This window comes from Protopterus annectens, chromosome 2.part0 (assembly GCF_019279795.1).
Source record: "Protopterus annectens isolate FY-2018-M chromosome 2.part0, PAN1.0, whole genome shotgun sequence".
NCBI lineage: Eukaryota > Metazoa > Chordata > Ceratodontiformes > Protopteridae > Protopterus > Protopterus annectens.
In genome coordinates, this window is record NC_056728.1 from 261169359 (window position 1) to 261191454 (window position 22096).

General features: G+C 38.5%; 1 protein-coding gene across 4 annotated transcripts in view; it reads left to right on the forward strand.

Annotated features, from left to right (window-relative positions):
* Positions 1–13144: 13144 nt before the first annotated feature.
* Positions 13145–22096, forward strand: part of SRFBP1 (serum response factor binding protein 1) — a 1736845-nt gene continuing 1727893 nt past the window's right edge. The window contains exon 1 of one of the 4 annotated variants that reach the window (XM_044060738.1): positions 13145–13284. In XM_044060738.1, the coding sequence (XP_043916673.1) occupies positions 13255–13284 (30 nt within the window). In that variant the 5' untranslated portion in view covers positions 13145–13254. The remainder of the gene's footprint in view (positions 13285–22096) is intronic. The other 3 variants (XM_044060735.1, XM_044060736.1, XM_044060737.1) reach the window with 3 other exon arrangements.

A 22096-nucleotide genomic window follows, 5' to 3' on the forward strand; every position in this document is an offset into this window, starting at 1 on the left:
AGAATTACAATGAGTAGTAAGCCTTACCACATGTGACTTCCCCCTCGGGGTAACTGTTCAAATTTAGAGATCACCCTACCGCAGGGATTTCTCATTAGAAGTGGCATTAATCCAAAGGGTGGGAGCGACAGACATATTAGGTGGTAAAGAAACGATCCAAGGGAATAGCTGATATTAACTAGCCATGTGCTCTCCTTGAAATGCACATGGCTACCAATTTACACTACTGAGTGATTCAGAGAATTGCTCAGCTGTCGAAATTACCACATTTGAAGACAGCAGTCATCCACTGACTTCAATGGAATATGTTGTGGTGCAGGTAAGTTCAGCAAAATTCAGAGAAGATATGGAGGTGAAGGTATAAGTATCAGGTGAGGGGGTGAGAGTACATACTATGAGTGTGGAAGTGTGTCACCTACGTCTGCAAGTGACATATTCCCTCAAGACTGCCCTGCTTCCCTTTAAGCCAGAGATCTCTCATAGCCCTGGTCACCCCTGGAAATTCTACTACAGGAACATGTGCCCCACACATGTGTTCCCACACCCTCCCCCTTGAAGAGAGTGTGCATGTCTGTAGGGATATGAATGGAGTTGGATTAATGCGTGCATTTAAGTGTGTCTACCTGTGTGGCTGCAGTTGAAGACTTCATAAGATAATACTAGGCTGTCAGTCTTCAGACTATTATATGCCTGGCCAATAACCAGAGTTCAGAATTAAACCTTGTGCCTTGTATCTATGAGATTAAGATCTTAGCAATCACGCCAACCCTCCCCATAGACAGCGAACAAAGTTGAGACTCAAACCCTTGTATCTGTGAGGTAAGCACCTAAGCCATCATATGCTAACTCCCAACCCCCAGGATAGGTAAAGTATCAAGAGTGTGGATATGTGTGTGTTTGTGTATGCTCACATGTGTACTGGAGTGTACAAGTGGGCAAATGAGCAAGTGTGTCCATGAGTCCATTTGAGTGAGGGGTGTTTGATGTGGACTGGATGTCTGGAAATGTCTGCAAGTCATCTGTGCATGAATATGTGTGCGTGAGTTTGGAGTGGAGCCTGTGTTAATGAGATGTGTGAACCACCAGTGTAAACATTACCTCCATCTCAGGGCTAACATTGCTAGTGGTAGAAAAATGTGGCACATAGCTATGCAAATGAATTGATAATGAGGTCTTCCTCATTGTAGCTAAAGCTGTCTCTGAATCGCATAAGGCCAAGGTAGGCAATTTCCACACTCACTAGTGATTTTTCTGAATCTATGGACAGGTCACTAAGCTTAAGTGAAATATGCTGTGTAATGACTTTGAAAATTCTAATGCATACAAAGACACAGGGACTGATGTTTCATTTGATATTTCAATTAATACGTTGACTTATTCACAGGGCTTGGATGCAAATTCCCTTTAAAGACAATTAAGAAGTTGCTTCCATGGTGCTTACAGCCAAGAATTTGTCAGTGCCTGATGCTAACCAAAGCTCCTGCCAAATCAAATTCAATTTGAACTGTTTTTTGGAAGATGCAGATTTCAGAGAATGATGTTTGGAAATTTCGTCTCAGCAGAGGTATTTGAGAGAGTGATGGCAGCATAGACCACTGAGGGTTGATAAGGTGGTGTGAACATCAGTGAAATAGTGTATTAGTTTAGACTGAATCCAAGGAACATTACACAAGACTGAAAAAAAGACTCAATCAGCTGAGACAAAATAAGTTAAAGTTAAACAAAGGTAAATGTCATTTGTTTGTCTTAAGTAACACACACAAGCTGAGCTGTTTGCCAAGCTGATCATGAAAAGGAAGATATTCTGTATGATGCAACCACTGGTCAGTCAGCTTTGGAGTTCTTAGGTACTGTACAACACTTATCAAAGTTCATGCCTAATCTCTCAGAATTGTCTATACAATCTAGACAGTTGCATGAACATGAACATAATGCATTAGCAGTTAGCACAGGGAAAATAGTTTCTCAGTCTTAAACTTGTGACTGAGCCACCTATTCTATGTTACTGTGATGCAATGTAACCAGCTGTGCTGGAAGTGGATACCAATCAGGTACTGAGGCACATACCTCTCAACTTCTAACTGCAAGAAATCTGAACAAAGGCAAAAATAATGGTGAGACAAAGGACCAAAATCAAGGACAGGTTTTAAATATTGCCCGTATAAACTTAGAACAAAGCTAGTATAACATATTTTGCATTGACATGTATTTCCTGAAAGAGATTTGAGTTTTGGACTCCATATATGCTGTTATTTAGTGATATTTATCTTCAATGATTTGCCAGAAAAAACACAAATTTTATGAGAGACGGACCAAAATTATGAGGCAAAATATGGACAGCTGAGAGGATGGTTAAGGCAGTGTTATTGCATCAAGGTCAGTCAACTTCTTATGGTATCAGAGCACAGATTGATTCCTAGACAAAACATGCTTTAGACAGGCAAGAGCTTGTGGTTGTTATAGATCTGGCAAGTTCTATAAATATGTCTACCGTAGATATGTTTATTTTGAAGCTAACCACAAAGTACTTCAAAGATTTTTGTAAATCTATACATCAACTTCACACTTAAAAAGAATTACACTTGACAATTATGTAAACACCTAGCAATGAAGATGCACACAGCAGATGTTTTATCTACAGCATATCTAAAAATGCAAAGAAAACATTTTGCATCCTGGCTCAGAAGTGATGATCAACATTCCTTATTTAACAACATCAACAGAAAGGCTTCAAGAACATGTACAGTGTAATGAACAGGGCACTAAAATGCAAACACTGAGAAATCTGGTATAATCAAGATAGGCAGAAAAACAATTAAAAAGTTTCACTTCCCATCCAAATTTAGTTTCCTTTTTATGGCGAGATTAATTTTCACAAGGATGTTGTCCAAACCCAAAAAGCTCGTAACACCCACTTGACTGCATAACAAAATAGTGGAATACATAACGTACATTATATCCTTCCCCTTGCTGACAGACAGACCCGACAAGTTGACAACCACTGTCAGAGGCTGAGGTGATTATTGCCGTACCTCTACCACAACCACAATTGGACCTACAGATTGCAGAGAAAAGGGGAACATATTAGTACACATAGATGTTACATATGAAATTACAGCTGCACAGTGCAGTAGGGCACACAACATACATACTCTGTTGCCAGAATAGGCATTCTGGCCTCTTAGAACATCCATCCATGTTGGCTTGCCAATCCATGGCTTCTGTAAAACAACCTAGTACACTAGTGGACCTGCTAAATTAGCAGGGGAAAAATCAATACTTGCAGTAAAATTATCTTTTTCTCACACACACACACATGAACACACACACCCTAACCTCTGATTCCCACTCTCTAAGTAGGACAGGGTAGAGCTGCTGTAGGCCACTGTAACAATGTCCTCTCTACTCTCCAGAGTGGGTTATGCCAGTGGCATCATCTACCATCCTGGCAAGCTTATGCCAGACATCTTGCTTGCACAGTGAGTCATAATAATGGCTCAGCCATTCCTTGTGAAGGAAGAACAAGAAAGACAGGTTTTTCCTTGGCCACCAGGCAGGAGATGATTGGTTATAGCACCTGAGAAAGAAACAACCAAATCTACAGACTTACCTGAGAACCAAAATGGTTGCCTTATGTGCAAAGATACACATTTTGATCTCATGTGATGTGTACCATAGGACGGCAACAGAGAGCTACCAAAAGCTTCTTTATGACAGAGCTACACTACTACAAGCTAGGCAGGCTCTATGTGAGAGCACTCTAGCCCTAGGATAAGCAGGGTAGGTAGCATCAGTGAATATAGACAGCTTGTTTAATAGTACTGATTTGGAGACATTCACACTGAACTTCCTCATTAGCACAGCTGCTGCAAGAAGATGCCCTTATTAGTGTGATATACAGCAAGAGTGGATGCCATTTTGTTCAAGACTGCATTATGACAAGCAACTGTGGAATCAGGACATCACAAAATAAGACTGTGGACTTTGATACAAACATACTGAAGGAAGACAAGGTGTCTTGGCAATATAACCCTGCACTGTACTCAACACTCATAGCTGATGGCAGCAAGAGGGACTCACCTCTGCCCTTGCAGTCACTCTGTCCAAGGGAACATCAGTACCCACAAGCAGCTGTGGCTCACCCTCAGTCTCATTGCTACAGGATAGCTCCCTCCCTGATGTAGCCACCTCACCAGTTCTGGCTTCAAGTGTGCGGTCTGTCTGGGACCCCCCCAAGCAACCAGACCCACGCTTGTCTCCAAGCCTGACTGAGTGTAACTGCATGCACACAAGGTACTGCATTATCAAAATCATTCCTTATCTGGACATCTGCAGGGATATCCTCAAATACACCTACTTGCTTGCTTTCTTTTACACTCTCCCAGTCAAGGTGAACCTAGCCAAAGGTATATGGAATGGGGTCCCTCCTAAAGCTCTAACTGGAGTAGACTGTCCAAGCAAGTAGTGCTCCTCTTTAATCACTGCAGGCTCCACAATCGTTAGGTCAGAGGCTGTGTCTCTCTTAGCAGTGGCCTGTTTCCCATTTACTAAGATATGATATAACCTCTTGTGGTAGTTTGGTACCCTTGTTGTCCAGACAACTTACTGCTGACATTCTGTCATTCCCACTTACTGGCTCTCCCACCTTTTGTTGCCCACCTCGCCTCTGTGGACATCTATATGCTACATGGCCTCACTGGTTTTACATTTAAAACATTTAACCTTTGATCCTGGCTGTCTATCTGAGCTAGTGGTTTCTCCTGTTACTAGCGGACTCTGTTGGGGTGGTTTAGGCTGCCCACCATGGGTTCCCTTCGACCCATGAGCAGCACTGGGTATCGCCCTTTCCTGTGCAGTGATGCCCTGCTGCTAGGTATAGGTCTCCCTTTTTCCCGAACTCATCTGCAGTACTATATTCTCTATCTGCTAATCAGATTTGCATATCCTCAGCCAAAGTGCTAAGGGCTTGTTCCCTCACCAAAAGGTCTGTCAGTCCTTCAAAAGTGATGATCTGACAACCCCTCACCCACCTATGAAAATAAGTGCTTTAATCAGCAATATATTTCCACACACTTTCATCTGCCTTGCGCCTATGCTCACAAAACTTTTTTTCTATATACTTCAGGTGTTAAAACAATCTAATAAACAATTTTTAACGGTATTATAATTTAAGCAATCAGTATCAGACAATTTAGAAACAGCAGTTAAAGCTTTACCGTGGAGTAAGGGGGTCAGGAACCGTACCCAGAGCCCTGGGTCAACATTATACTGTTTATAAACCCTTTCAAACATATGAATAAAACTATCAAAATTATCATTCACTGTAGATTGTGGAAGACATTTACTGACCTTTATTGCTTCTGGGGTTTGGTTACTCCCTTCCCCATTATCTCCATGATCCTGGCGAAGAGTCAGCATTTCCTTTTCATGTTGCCTCTGCCTCTCATTTTATTCAGCCTCCAGATGTCTCCGTTTCTCTGCTGCTTCTAATTCCATTAGTTTCTCCGCCTCAGTCTCTCTGCTGATTCTAGTTCCAAACATTTGGCCTCCAGCAGAAGTCTCTTTAACTCCAGATGGATTTTTAAGTCTTCTGAGGCAAAGTTGAACTGTCCATTTTCCTTAGAGTTGTACATGTCCAAGGCCAGTCTGGTTGTCCTCCTGGTTGCTAGTCTGTGATGCAATGGATCTCAATATGTGGATATCCTACCACTGCCAACCAATAAATGTGACGTGGACCAGTGATCAGGGAACTTCAGTCCTTACCACTTGCAACAGTGGGGGATGGACACTGAGAGGATGAGAAGCACACATACAGTATTTTCCAGATGCAGCTTTCTGCATCAAGTGCAATTTAACTTAAGAGCACACAGACAACACAGTCAATCTGGGTCTGGTTTCTCCCTCTTTCTCTACATCCCCAATAAGACTTCCCACCAGCACAGCTATAGAGGGGAGATATCAGCTAAGTGGCCAACCCACACACACACACAGACACAGACACACACAAACACACACACACACACCTGGGAAAGGCTGGCACATGCTTACTAGCTATGCCCCAAAAGGGTGTCCAGTCTTACTGTGTAATATTATTAATGCAAATGGTAGTTTGACCAAAAGCAATGCTATTAGGAGTGTCCTACACTGTGTCACCAAATAAATATTCAAGTACTCTCAAAACTTATATATCTCTATACAGATCAGCCACAATGAAAGGTTTAAATATATTTAATAATAAATAATAAAAGAACAAGAAAATACTCAGCATATATTCACAGTCACATCAGACTTCAAAACCACAGGAAATATTTAAAAACAACATTGCAGGACAGTCACAAATAAAAAAAAATATCTAAACTAAGATTTGCTGTATTCCTGACTATATCTAAGAGAATTATACAGTTCCCTAGTTAACTTACTTAAAATCAAGCCATATGTGGTGAACGGATATTCTAGTTGTTGTCAGATCAAAGACATAATGCAGAATGCTGTGTCTCACTCAGATACCTCTCAAATTAATATCTCAAATATTACTGCTGGGATAGCTTTCAGAATGACATAATTTCTTGTCATCTGATTCTATCCCAAATGAACCCCCCACTGATGGAAGCTAGCAGTATTTAGCATCTACCTGCGAAAATACATAGACCTCAGATTTTTGGCAGATGCTGGAAGTCATAAAACAATTACCTTTAATGTTTTCAAAATTAGTAATTAGTTTACTCTGAAGACAATACACAAAGCTTCTAAGCACAGACTCTGTGTCCAGCTGCATTGAAAAATGAAAGATACCGTCTTTTGTGGCCTAGCCATAAAGTAATATAATTTCAGCTATTTTTCTGAAGTTAACCTCCTGTATTCCAGTTTCCATTGTTAAAATATGTACATTTAAAAAGTTACAACAGTGCATGACATCTTTTCCAATAGGGCACACTGTGGTTACATTTTAAGCATATGCACTTTATAAAATATTTTTTCAATACATGTCTGTACAGACCAGTTTGATATACATATGGCATACTGTTCTAATGCAGTTGTAACACAAGCATCTTATATAGATCATGTTGATATTCACAAATGACTTAGAATTATTTACAAACTTCCAGAATAGCTGTGCTGGCATTATCTCCCTTTTGTCCCAGCAGTCAGTATAATAAAATTCAACAACATTCCATATGGTCTCCCTATCAAGACGTAAGCAGTCATTTGCTGGTCAGTCAAGTGCTTTTAGGTTAGGTGTTGACAGTACCATCTGTGATGGTGCAGATAGCAGACATTGCCTATGACAGCAGCATTAACAGATATGGCTTGGCTAATGCTGCTACTGCTACCACAGATATTACAGTCTTGCACAACGTCAATCCTTGGGGTTCAGAATAAGTCTACACCATGGTCTTGTAAGCCTGTTTTCTATGTATCTCATTTTCTCTGCCATATTTTGTGCTATCATTTACACAATTACTGTGCCTCATTTGCATCAGGATTCTCATTTCCATATTGTGGTAATTTGCATACACTGCATACCATGCCATTTTTACACTAGAGTGGCTTGTGCTACTTGTGTCTATACATCAACTTCTCCATTTGTATTGCAGCTATCCTCCATAATTTATGCAGTACTATGCATTATTTACAAATACCAGACAAGGAATTTTCATTCAAACTGTGACCACCTTTCAAAGCAAGAGACACAGCATGACCTTTTAATTTAAACAGATACAAGAAAAAAAATAGCAATGTTGGTGAAAGATTGGTTAGAGGGGGATGAGAAAATTAAAGGTTTTAATAATACATGCATTTTGACCAGGACATTGTGCATGCACTCAAATGCATTACTTTATAAGTATATATACTTTGCTACAAATAGTGCCACTTTGTTTTTTGGTTCAAGTTCACATAAATAGTTTGCTGGTGTGTAATTCATAGAAAATATGGGACAATTGAGTCTTACGACCAATTATGCCTTGCCAGTACCCACCCTTAGATCATAACCCCCTCTCTTGAGGACTGCTAAGCCAGTCAAGGCTTAGGTGGACTTGTAGTACTTATCCAATCATCTAGGTCCTGTATGAAGGAATTATGTTGCATAGGTGGGGGTGGAGGTGTGCAATAAACCTCTCCATCATGTTTTATTTATCTCTTGATGAAGACTTAGGTCCCTGGTTAAGGTATTAGTGAGACTATTTAATATGGGGAAATTCAAGAGATGCAGGACCACTGGGTCCCTATTGGCACAGAAGGCAAGGCAAGGCACAGCTGTCCTCTTGGGAGTCTAGAACATAATGAATAAATATAAGTGACTTTTGAAACTACAGTATAGAATGTGACAATGTTTGTACATTTAAAATCCTTGAATTCAGAAATATTGATTTCAGAAAGCAGAGGACAGGAAGAAATGGAAACAGATGATCCACTGTGGCGACCTGGAAACAGATGATCCGCTGTGGTGACCCCTAACGGGAACAGCCGAAAGAAGATGATGATGATGATGATGATTTCAAGGGCATTACAGATTTTCAAGGTGAAGGCCACTAATATGAGTCAACTTAACCAGGGAAGGAAATACCAGGGGCATAGTGCTTGAAGTTATACCTGTAAGGACAGCATCAATGATATTACGTCCTTTAGCTGGTTTGTTAACAATCTGGTCCAGCGAGTTTTATTGAGAGGTAAAGTCTCCAAAACTATCAGACTTCTTATTTATGGGAGTTCACCAAGTACTTTTAATAACCTTACATAACTTTCAGGGAACAAAGACAGTGTCTTGTAACAGGCTATAATCTGCTAGTCGATCTTGTTTAGTATGATTTGAAGTTCAATTAGTTCAGTTTATGGGTCTCTGTGAATCTGCCTGGCATATCTTGCATACATGTTTCTACATGCATACATAAATATTATTGAACCCTTTTCTTAAGTACAATTTAATGGTCTGAGAAACAGCACCGTATCATATAGATATTTACATCTCAACCTCCCAGCTTTAAAAATCACAGCAGAGGTCTCAGAAAAAGAAGCACTTTCTTATTTTTCATAATAGAAAATCTTTACATAGTAAGTCCCATATAAAAAGTGATAGGGAATCTTTGTATATGCTTAGTTTGTTTATTTAATAAAATATGTACCCATAAATACATCTGATTTATGAAGAACGCCAGTAAATTTAAGAGGAGCAAGGTTAAATCTGGGGGCTTAAATCGTATCATTTGACAGATATGGCACTATATTTCTCTTTTATTACTGAACTTTATGTCCTTTTCCTTGCTGCATGCGTCTTTTATTAAATTAATTGCCTAGTCAGTCTTTATAGTTGTCTCCAATATTTTGCCCAGCTACTATTCACATTTATACTTTACCTACTTTTCGTTTTTTCATGTCTGCTTCATAATAATGCTTAAACTCCTCTCTTCACTACTAATTTCCACCTTTAAGTACCCTTAGACTTAATGCTGAGTAATCTAAGCATATGATACAAATATATATAAACATCTAGATGCACCATTTTATTATCCCCATAAAAACTCCCTCATTTGCCCCTCAACTATTTGTCATCACCTCCACGTTTTCACGTTTTTTTTAACTTCACCTTCCCATTTTTCTCATTTCCCCCCAAATCTGATTGCTTACTTTTTCCTACTATCTACTTACGAAATACTTTCCTCCTCAGACTCCATTGCAACATCCTCCCACTTTTTTTTGGAAAACTGAAAATGTATTCAGTTTTTCCAAACTTTTGTTTCTACTGTTCTACACAAGGCCCTTTTCCTGCTCACTTCTACATCTCCTCTTTACGTTATTACTGTTGTCCCATCTATGCTGTATTTCATCTGTATCTTCTTTGGCTATTACTTCCCCCATACACACACACACACACACACACACACACACACACACACACACACACACACACACACACACACAATTTCGCTGTATCTTCAAGTATTAAATGTGACCAATTTCTTCACACAGGCTTACAATAAATCTCATTGCAATTTTCATTTCTCCCTAGAAAAGACCCCGTGCTTCTCTGGATAAAAAGAGCTTCTTTATTTTCACCAATACAAAATAAAATGGAATCGGAGCATTTTACAATTTCATTCCTGCTAGTAAAATCATTTTTCTATTTAATCTCTAGTCTAGCATCCTTTAATTGTCCATGGCTATAAGTTTTCTGCCATTGTGAATTTCTTTATTAAACTGTTTTATATCCTTTTTTAAATCTGCTTCAGATCCAAATGCCAGAGTTGTTTACTTTGTTGTATTATCTAAAACTGGTTTAATAAAAAAGTTTTTTCTACTTTTCTGTCCTTTTTTTCTTTCAAATGAACTACAGTTTTGTAGCGCCTGCACTGCTAAACACTCAGATCTGTGGGCCATAGTTAGGGATTTACACTGTACGCCACAGGCTAGGCTGCGTATATGTGAACTTTGGTGTGAGTGGACTGCTGCATGAGGTTGTCAGTGTTACTTACTTCTAGATGTGAGTTAGTATGTGCGTAGGCATGCATAGGAATGTCCAACATGTGTTTCTTAGAATGCAAGACTTGTGTAAATTAATCTGTATTAGAATACCCCAAACAAGAAGCAGCATAACATCCAGTTGAGGACTAGTACACAACCACACGTTAATCCATTTTGTATTGGGTGATTATGTTCAGACTTAGAAGTAGGTCATCAGTTGGGGATGACTTGGGTAGCATGAATGACTGCAAGGAGGTAGAGCAGCACTGATTGATGGTTGGGGGGGGGGGCAACAATGTGGAACCTTAGAACACAATTTGGAAAAAATGTCTACAACCTCTGGGTATTGGTCATCCTTTACAAAGTAAAAGCCTTCTAAAATGTTATATTCCATTAATTTTAAATCCTGTTTTATCTTTTTTGGGTTTATAACTTAAAACATTTGTTAACTTGAACATTTAGAAACAATTTTAGTTCTAACTTAAGCTTAGAAAGTACTCTGATGAAATACAGAACACCATTAATTTTTATTTTTTAAAGAAAATTTGTATTGATTTAACATACATACACTATATACACAAAAGATCTGCGGTGGTGGTGCTGCGGTAGCGTTGTCGCCTCACAGTAAGACGCTGTCCAGTTCGATTTTCAGCTAGAGCGTCTTCTGCGTGGAGACATGCGTGAATGGGCGTACCTTCGTTGAAGGTTGTGCGTCAGGGCTGGTAACATGGCACGTAAAAAAAATCAACTACCAATCATTAGCGGACCGGAGTTCCGCTGTGGCGACCCCTACTGGGAAAAGCTGAAAGACACAAACAAACGCTATATACACAAAAAGGGAAAAATTCAATATCACGTACTACTGATACACAATGCTTGGAAAACATTAAATCATATTGGTAATCTTATGCAATTAACACATTAAGAGTCTTGGTATTTGGAAGTTTGGCACAATAGTTAAGGTGTTTACCTTGCAAACACAAAGTGCAAGGTTTGATTTTCACATGGGGTAACTGGCTAGGTTTAAAATGACCCACAAGGGCTGTTAGCCTAGTACTAATCTATGAACCTACTTCTACGAACCTATGACATTTCAAGGTTATCCCAACAACTAAAATCTTGGTATGATTTATAGATCTTATTCTAATCACTTCTTTTTTTTCAGTTTTACATAGCATTGTTGTTAAACTTAAATATTCTTTGAAGGTAGGAAGCAAGTTCGACTACCATTTTTTTTCAATAACTTTTCTACTTACTCCCAGAAGATTCCAAACTATTTTTTGTTGTTTGGCGTTTAAAGATAAAGGAAGTGGAACTCTCAATGGTATTACTGATCCAATTAAAGAACAATAATCAGACCATAAACCCTTAAAAACATACTTATCTCATCCCAATATGCATTTAATTTTTCACAATTCATAACATATATGCCTTTTACAGCTTTACTACATCTCCAGTTAAGTGAAGAAGTCAGTTTATTAAATATGGAGATTGTATAGGAAGTAACAAATATTCTATATATATATTTCCACATAAAACTTTATAAATTTGAAGAAATTTCACTGCCTATAATAATTTTTAGCCCAAAAACACTGCCTGCGTCCAGCAGCTGCACCAAGCTGATTGACCCTTTTCAATTACTATTACTCGGTGCACCGGCTTAGGTCTGCCATCTGTGCTCGACAGTTATTCGTTCAGTCATTTCCGATAACCCAGTTAACCCGAGACTCAGTGAAGAATGCGTGCCCGCAGCACACATGCTCATTTCACACCTCCACCTACAAAAATGCTAAATGACTCGTCTTCCATCACATCACTAGGCTGGATAAAAACGCCAGCGCATCCAGTGAAAACCTGTAAACGCAAATGAAAGCTGTGCAACCATCACACTAATATAGGGTTACCACCTGTCCCACTTTGCGAGGGACAGCCCTCTTTGGGCAGTTGTGTCCTGAAAAAATATTGTAAGAATGGCAAGTGTCCTGAAATATTAGGGCAAATTTATTTCCAATATTTTATGTAATAGTTGCATACAACAGCTATTCTGTATCTGAAACACCTAAATGTTATAAGAAACAGAATAAGCAACTAAAATGCTATGAGAATAAGCTTTGATTTAGGCAAAAAGTGAAGTTCTGCCCCTTGTACTTGCCGTGGGTAAGTTTTGACCTGCAAAATCTGATGTTTGTACAATTGTCCCGCTCTGGCCATCTGAAAAGGTGGCAACCTTACTAATACGACCAAGTATGAACATTGTCAGTAACACAGCACTCAAGCAAAACGTAGTGTAAACAAAACGGATTACACAACGACAGCATTTACATTCTTTACTGGTAGCGCTGGGGAGCAACTAACAATTCAGCTACCATAATGTGTGTTATTAAATACCACACGTAAAATCTTCTCCCATTACCAACCACCCTCATCATTATATTCACACAAATTGGTCAATTAGTAGCCAGTACAGGAAGAAGTTGCGCCCATACAATGCATTATAATTAACTGCTACGCGTAAATACTGTCTTATTTAAGGAAAATATTAAATGAAAGGTTACTTGACAGCCGTCCTGTTAATAAAGTAAACGCTTCACCTCGCAAAGCATATACCTACTGTTGCTCAAGCTGAAAAACAGTTTGTGACTTGTCCCTGTGCGTGAGCCGTAGTAAAATGCAAAACCCTTTGTCGGTGCACATGCGCAATATGGCCATTCACGTGTTTTGAAAGCAGCATGAGTTACTACTGTCAGAAGTAGTGGTATAACTGAAGTGTGGTGTGTTTACAAAGAAACGCGTAAAATGACCCAAGTACTGAATTTAAATAATGAGGTATTTTATGGTTCAGTTTTTTTCTCAGCACTATAACGGAAAAGTAGCGTACTCTTTTATATCAGTAGTTTTGTTGAACGTGTCCAATGGGTAGTTGTTGCTCTGTGCAGTGGTCATTGCTAATGTTATGTTTATTTAGGTTATCGTATGACTCTATGAACTTATTCTGCTGTTTGAGCTACTTTGAGTGATTAGTGCAGGAGACGGGTGTAATCACCATTTTGCTGATGCCTGTTGTACATCCAGAAGTTTTTGCTGTTGTTTCGTTACCTTAATTGTGCATTGCTACTTTTAGAACACATTGCTGGTATAGCTTTTTGTTTTCTAAATACAGTATTTTATGAGAGGATGAGAACAGTAGCAGTACTGTAAGCCTGTTTATAAAGTGAGAGCAAACATGTATCTACCTTTTGTTTGAGAATCGGAATAGCTCTCTGCTCTCTTTCAGCACTATAGTGCAAGATCATTATTTCCTTTCCATTTATTTATACCTGTTGATATGCATAATTTTATGTATTGCATTTATTTCACTTCAACTTTTGCCAACAATTAGTATATCATAAAGACACAAATAACTTCATTGGAGTTAAATAGCCAAAACAATTTCTTTATTACCAGATTGCTTGCCAATTTAAATTTAAGAGATGTACACAAACACAAAGGCAAGATTTTCTGGGAGGCCTTGTTTTGCGTCAAGTTCCCTAATCCTACAGGGCGGCAGCACTATCGATATCTGACCTTATTCACTGCCACGTCAAGGGCCAATAGCCATCCATATTATCTTTGCCATATAGAAGCTTGCTTTATAGTCTGACAAGGGAGAGTTGGGTAATAAGACCTGCACTCTCATCTAAGACTTTCTGTCCATGGCAAGTTCGACTAGATGGTCATGGACCCACCCTGACACTTAATTGGGTCTTCCTTCCCAATTCTGCCTTCCACCAAGCACACCACCTACTCTGTAGCCCTGCCTGTAAGTCTGCATAAAATCTGTCATTCCATAAAACGGCAAGTGGACCATCCTCAACATGATATGTTGAGGGCCATTTTCCTATTTATGTTTGGGTGTGCGGTGTATGCTTCCCCATCATGTGCCATAAATTTGCATGTGGCATTAATCGTGTGTGTTATACTCTTCACTTGTCTGATGGATGTGGTTAAATGTGATAGCCTCAAAATCACCTCAGACCATAAAATTGAGCCTGTGGCCAGTGTTCTGTTAAGAATGCTACATCTTGCTATATTAGTGTTAACCAGCTCCCTAAATGCATATGACGTGTGTCATTAACTCTGCTTTGGGGCAGCTGTTACCATTGTTGCCTCACAGCAAGAGGTTCTCTGGTTCGATTCTCGGATGGGATGCCTTCTGTGCGGAGTCTGCATGTCCTCCCTGTGGTCACGTGGGTTTCCTCCCACATTCCAAAGACATGCAGTAGGTGTATTGGACACTCTAAATTGCCCGTTGGTGTGAGTGAGTGTTCGAGTGAGTGGTGTGGATGCACTACCGCAGAGGGCTAGCCATGCAGTGATGTAAACCTTGGCCCTGATGATTGTCACTGTTGAAGTGACATCCTGACCCCATGTGCAAAAATGGGGAAAAGGGTAGAAGATGGATGGATGTGTCATTACCTCCTAGATGTAGAATGATTTTGCCCCATTGCCACCAAGTATTGCACTGCTTGAGCTGTGGCCATTTCAAACTCCCAACTCCTAGCCATCTGTCAGTTGCCCAAGTTCACTGTGTAAACTTTTTGAAATCTACTCTCAACCATCTCTCCGATATTTTCAAATAAGAATAACCCAGGTCTTGGTTCTGCAATGTAACAGACACAATATCAGATGTTTTTTATTTTTACATAATTTTTGTAAGCATTAGACTTCAACTTCCCAATTTGTGGATGCTCTCCCATGTTGGCCCTGCCCATTGTGTATGCGAGTCCACCCGATCTTAAATAAATGTGGTTATAAGTTTTGTGCTCTAGCCCACAGCACTCAACTACTCTCTTTAGTACTGCCCTCTCCTGAAATGGTGAAAGCGAGGTAATCTTCTGGTGGCAGAAAAATAGACCTTCCTTAGTGTTTCTCCATTCTTGGTACTGTTGTACACATTGAGCTACATCACGTTTTGTGTTTGTTGTGGTGTGTAACTACACCCTGCTGCTCCTCTTACTCTTCGTGTGTCTCCAACCTCTCTACCTGTATTTTTATTTCATTGTATGAAATTCTTATTTCTTGTAAATACAAGTTTCTAGCACACCCACTGCTGCCATTCCAACGATGTAAGCATGACTGTTTGGGTTGCATGGGGTATCTTCTTGCTCAACTTTATTATGTATCTTATCTGGTTGCTTTTATGGACTCCTCTCCCTATGACTTTGTACAGTCAACTGATAGCATGCTAGGTTTAAGGCCACCTTCCTTTTGCTCCATCCTGTTTCCAGCATTAACAGGATGTATGCTTTCCATTATTTTACTGTTGTTCAACCTTGTGCCTTCCTCATGTTTGTAAAATGGTGTAATCCCCTTTTATATACGATCCAGCTATCTGTACTCAAGATTATTTATTAGTTGCATTCTTGTATGTCCACTAATACCATTAATTCATTTGAACTTGCTCTGGTATTGTTACTGTTTCTAGTGCCAGTCTCTTGAACCAAGCCCATTGTAAATGGGAGAGAGAATCAGATAATGAGTTATCAAACCCTTGTATGTTTTGCGCTGAAATTGTTGTAACATGTAAGCAACATAGTATAAAATGTCTCATTAATGTACCCATCACCTATTTTCTTCCCAGCTGATTTTTAACTGCATGAACTAGTATGTTATTTGACCTGAGTCGGCCTACCATCTGTTTCTTCTAAAAACGCATTGCATGTATAAAAAGATCTGAAGATTAAAAAAAAAAACGATGAGAAAGAGCTACCTTCACTAATCAAATGGGACTGTAAAGCTAATCATAGGTACATAAAACAGTTCGATAGAAGAAAAAAAAAATCAGTGGATATGTCTACTCAAGCTAAACCTGATGCCAGAGGTAGACACACACACACACACACACACACACACACACACACACACACACACACACACACACTGTTAAAATAAAGTTAGTACAATGCAGTAGCTTTATATGCACATTAGATGTTTTCTAAGTGTACCCCTTGAAGTCGCCTGGAAGCCATCTTTGACAATCGGAACTCCTCCTTTATTCCATCTGAGCTGCCATAAAGTCATACCTTGTCCCTAACTACCAAAACATGACCACAACCCTATCCAAGGATCTAAATTGGGAACTCGTCCTCATTCCTACTCCTACTCTCCCTGCTTTATGAATGTGTTACTCAGCCTAATTCCCAAGCAAACAAAATAGCAAAACGTACAAGAAAAAAGGTAAATAAAACTGAATGCCGGGCTAGAAGTGAAGAACTTGTGTCTTTACTTTGCTTCTTTTTGTTAATTCAGAAATGAACAAATTTTTAAGTTATATTTTAGATCTGTAAAATATGTAATAGAAAACTACACAGTGAAATTGCATTTATAAGATTTCTTCACAGTGACAGGAAAATCGTATTCAGACTTTCATGTGATACATAGAAAACGTGTTTGAAAGCTGTAATTTTTATTCTACAATAACTGTGTGATGTTTCTGCAGTTAAAGACAATAATTTTGTACATGTAAGTAAGTTGTATAAGAATTTTGTCATTCGGTAAACCCTTGGTTATAAAACAAGTAAGGCACAGTGGTATGTTAAACCCTTTTAGCTTGTCTTTCTGATTTTTTTTTTTTTTTTTTTACTGTATATTTAAAAATAATCGCATCTCAAAACATTACTGAGGAAAGTTTTAACTTTTAATCTTACAACCCATTATAACACATTTATAATATACACAGACATGTTTTCCCATAAAGCTTTACAGGAAAAATGTTTTAGGTGTGATGTTATAAATGTGCTGTTTATAAGATTAAAAGTTAAAACTGTCCAATATTTTGCAAAGTGATTATTTTTAAAAAAGATCTGTTGTACTTGAGTGAAGTTTAGTGGAGTACTTTATTGCAGTTTGCCATTTTTTCCTCCGGGGATGTGTTTTTACTGTAAGTTAGAACTGAGGTTATTGCCCTTGGTTCTGGAAAACAGAATGTAAAATTGGAAACACTTAAGTATTTTGTCTGTGCGAATGCCTGGCTCCTTGACACAGAGGGATGGAGCCCTGACTGTGATCAAGGTGACCAGGGTTCATTATTGGCCTTGGCACTGAAGGAGTGAAAGGTGTTCCACATTTGCCTTTTCCAAAATGAGGGTGGGATTGTATGTACTCAAAGGAATGCAGGATGGTGTGATCTCCTTGTTGGAGACTGGAGAGGCCACAGAGAGCTCATGTTGCAAAAGAGGGGTAAGACTGCTTGGAAGAAACACTCCTTGCAGAAATGAGGGGATGCCCTCTACATACAGACAGTTGTCCATCCCTTTCCTAAGCCTCTTTGCTCATGTGCTAGTTTAGGGCTGATGAGAAAATGGAAAAGTAAAAATTGAACCACCCCTTGATGGTTGCTTGGATTATGACCCTTCTTGGGCAGCTGTCACCCAGTTAAGGGAACATATGGGCTGATGGACCAAGAGGCGGTCCTATTCAGCAAACAGGCTCAAAAACTGTTGCAAAAATATTCTGTCTGTGCAACTGATCATTACTTTATATTTTTTGTTGATTATTTTTTATCTTTACATGTTTTTGTATCATCACTGTCTTGACGTCTTTGTCTATGTAAAGTATTTATTCATTTTTAAGCTCTTGTGGCTAGTATTCATTTATGTAGTATTTTATTATTCAAAGAGGGAGTATTTAATGGTGTAGGTTGTCAAGCTGCTGGTATCTCCATGTAACTGACCATACTGCTGCACACATTACTGTTTTGTTTATTTTATTTGGTATAGAGTGGCACAGTGAATTTAAAGTGCTGAACACCAGCAAGATGTATTGAGGTGGTGAATTCTACATCTTTTCCATTGGAATTTGTGTGTGTGTGTGTGTGTGTGTGTGTGTGTGTGTGTGCAGGCTTGCACATATGTTGTAAAGCTAATAATTTGTTTGAAAGGAGGAGAACCGCAGCCAAAAACTGAAAAATAAATGTTTTTCAGCTTATCTTGAACTTTTGTACATTACTAATGTCCCTGTACCAAAGTAAGTGGTTATTTTTATTTTCTGATTTCTTGTACCCCAAAATAGCCTGAAAGGGGCTGTCATTGGTTGCATGAATTTGTTCTACAATGGATTCACCTCCCTGATTTCATTTTAGAGGGATAGAGAGAAATCGTCTGATGAGAGGATCATTTACTATTCTCTCTCTTATTAGCTTACAGCAGTACTGTGACTGCCTTCTTTTGACTATCAGTATCAGTCCGTATTTTTCATAGATGTATACTAGCCTAAAGACCACTGAGACCTTTATAAGCCTAGCTATACAACTCAAGCCTAACATTACTTTGCTTCCTTTGATTTTTTTATTAGTAGCCGTCTGTAATACAGCATTTTAAGGAATGTTTAAATGACAGGCTTGAAAATGCAGCTGGATTAGCTGTTCTTTTCAAAGTAACAACTTTAGTTCAGTGTTTAAATGTGAGAAATCTGAGCCATGTGATTAATGGGTGTTACTTGGGCTGAACTGGTTTGTGTTTGAATTCACAGTTTTTAACATTGTAGCTAGAATTAGAATCTTGTAGCTAGAGTTAGAACCTTTGTTAATCTTATTCCCCCAACAAAACGTTGTATGCAATGCTAAAATGGTGTAATAAAATAGTAGAAGCGTGCAGTTTTAGAGAAAATACACTGTAGAAAAATGAGAAATCAAATGCTAATAGAAATTCAGAAGAGTGCAATAAATTTGATTTAAAGGGAAAGGCAACTAATCTGTAATAGTTTATTATGTATGAATTGTTTTTTCTTGTTCATTTTTACCTGAAAACTATGCTTGAAAGTGTTCCTTCTGTTCAGACTGCAGACTACACTATTTATCTGACGTGTGATGTTGGCAATCTGTGAATGATAAGCACATTTACTCACCTAACCTAGTTAGCCTTCATAAGGTAGCAGATAATGAGACAACTGTATAAAAAGAAAGGGAGACAGAAATAAGTTAATACATAAAGAAATGGAATGGTTGTCTGTGTGGCATGTTTAGTGTTGTATTACAAGGAAGGAACATCACTTTATTGGAAAAAAAATTGACATTTGGATGGACTTGTCCTTTAACTTGGGTAGGAGCACTGGAAGACACTGATGGTTACAGAGAAAGTGTCGAGAAAGGGGCCTGAGGGGCTAGGCCAAATACAGTGCTGGTAGAGTAGCTAGAAGCCTATAACCACTACAGCATTTCATATTTCCTGTAGTATACTGAGACCAGACTGTATCTGGAGACTTGTTTGGTGAATCAGATTTATGTGCACTTTTTGGTGGCCAGTACCCTAGGCCCTGTGTCTCACATTTCTGGTGTGACATTTGGTTGGCAGGGTGGGATGTGAACCTCGTCAATGCCTGCTTGGTTGCCCCAAAGAACTCCCTAAAATTAAACGTAAAATGCACTTAAAAGTGCCATAACGTAAATTACCCACACATGTTGAGTGTGAGATCCACATGCTGATTTAAAGTATCTAAAAATAGGAAAGCACACAGCCTCATTCTATCATTCTAGTCCATCAAAACTACACTCATCCAGTCAGAAGGAAAGAAGAAAAAGAGTTAAAAATGCATACCTGGAGTAAATATCTGTGAACTGTGTGACAATACCGTTACTCATGGTTAAAAATATTATACAACCACAAATTTCAAGAAAGTAAGAGCAAATGTTACGTGTGTGTGTGTGTGTGTGTGTGTGTGTGTGTGTGTGTGTGTGTGTGTGTGTGTGTGTGTGTGTGTGTATGTGTGATTAGTGATTGGCTAATTGACTTGTGATGCTGATATATAAAGCTGAGTAATACTGTTGTTTTTTGTAAGTCTGATAAAGTGTCCAGGCATGACACGAAAGTGCTAACTGAATTAAACAACAAATTTTCTTTCCTCAGTGGCTGTGGTGTATTTCTCTCTGTGTTGCTATACTATTTTGCTGTGGACTTTGGTCTTTTTTCAGATTTTCAGAGAGATACTTCATTCTCCGACAGCTGTTTTGTTAAACTTCATTCTCTGACAGCTGTTTTGTTAAATATATATATGTGTGTGTGTGTGTGTGTGTGTGTGTGTGTGTGTGTGTGTGTGTGTGTGTGTGTGTATATGTATGTATATGTGTATATATATATATATATATATATATATATATGTGTGTATGTATATGTGTATATATATATATATATATATATGTGTGTGTGTGTGTGTATATATATATATATATATATATATATATATACACACACACACACACACACATATGTGTATATGTGTGTAAAACGTATAGATGTATTACATGCGCACGTGTGTGTATATATAACAGATATATGTAGTGTGTGTGTGTGTGTCTACTTAGAAATCCTGATGCCCAGAAGATCGTTTAAAATACTGAGATGAAAATCATGAAACCGCGGAAAATCAGACATTAAATTTACTCAAACATTAACTTTGTATTGGTTATTCTATTATGGAGCTTTTCTCCCCGGGCCTCCACTGAAAATGGGTTCTTCTTGACCCAGTGGACTTCCCCGGTAATCAAACTGAAATAAAATAAATAAATAAATAAAATTTTTACTAGGGTAAGTAAACACTGGCCAAATGGAAACGAAAATCGCACCAAGGTAAGTAAAACCCACACACCCCCCATGCCCCCCTAAATATATGTACAAACTCTGGGATCATGCTACAGTGGAGAAAAGGTCATGTTTGTTAAGTGTTTATTTACCCTAGTAAAAAACTGACATTAGAGTTTCTGTGGTTTCGTGATTTTTGTCTCCGGATGTTAAACGTCGATCTTTTGGGCGTTGGGATTTCAAAGTAGATTCATATAGATAGATATGTATTACATGATTCTCAGCTTGGGTGCCTTCTGTGCAGAGTCTGCATGTCCTTCCTGCATTCGCATGGGTTTCCTTTGGATACTGATATACATGTTAGCTGGTATCATAGTGCCAGGTAACTTGTAACAAGATTCATGGCTTCTTCAGTTTTTACATAACTTGTTTTGTACCCTTGCAGTACTAGATTTCCTGTGTGCCTAATATGTCACCACATATATTCCTTTACACTTATATATGTTACAGTGGTAGATCCCCCAGGGTGTGTTAAATATGCATCTGATATCAGTAATTTTTATGTACACATTTGCTCCATTTATCTATATCCTTTCCTTGCTGTCAGTCTTAGTAAAAGCCCTTAACCAATATCATTTGTACTACTCACTACAGTTTATTTCTTTCTTTCTTTTGTTTACTGGGAAAGTCCAACTGGGGAGGCTTAGGGAGAAAAGCTCTACGTATACAAATTACAATATTAGCAATACTAAGACCTATATAAAATATTGTATAGAGTACAATATATATGAAATCAGATAATAAAAGTACAGTGTCAAAATTAGGTGATACAGAAGATATGCATGAATACTACATATGGTATCAGCTTGCATTGTCAGTGATGACAGCATGATTAAAAAAATACTTTTTTCATTTACATATGGCTTTAGCAGTTCCGATAACAAAAATTGGAAGACTGCAGTAGGAGAAAGATAGTCATTTTGTAAGTGTGTGTGGAAAAGTTGAAGTGTAAATTCATATACTTTATGGTCACAACACAGGTTTATACCGTAACCCACCTAAAATAACCCCTGAAGCCCTAAATG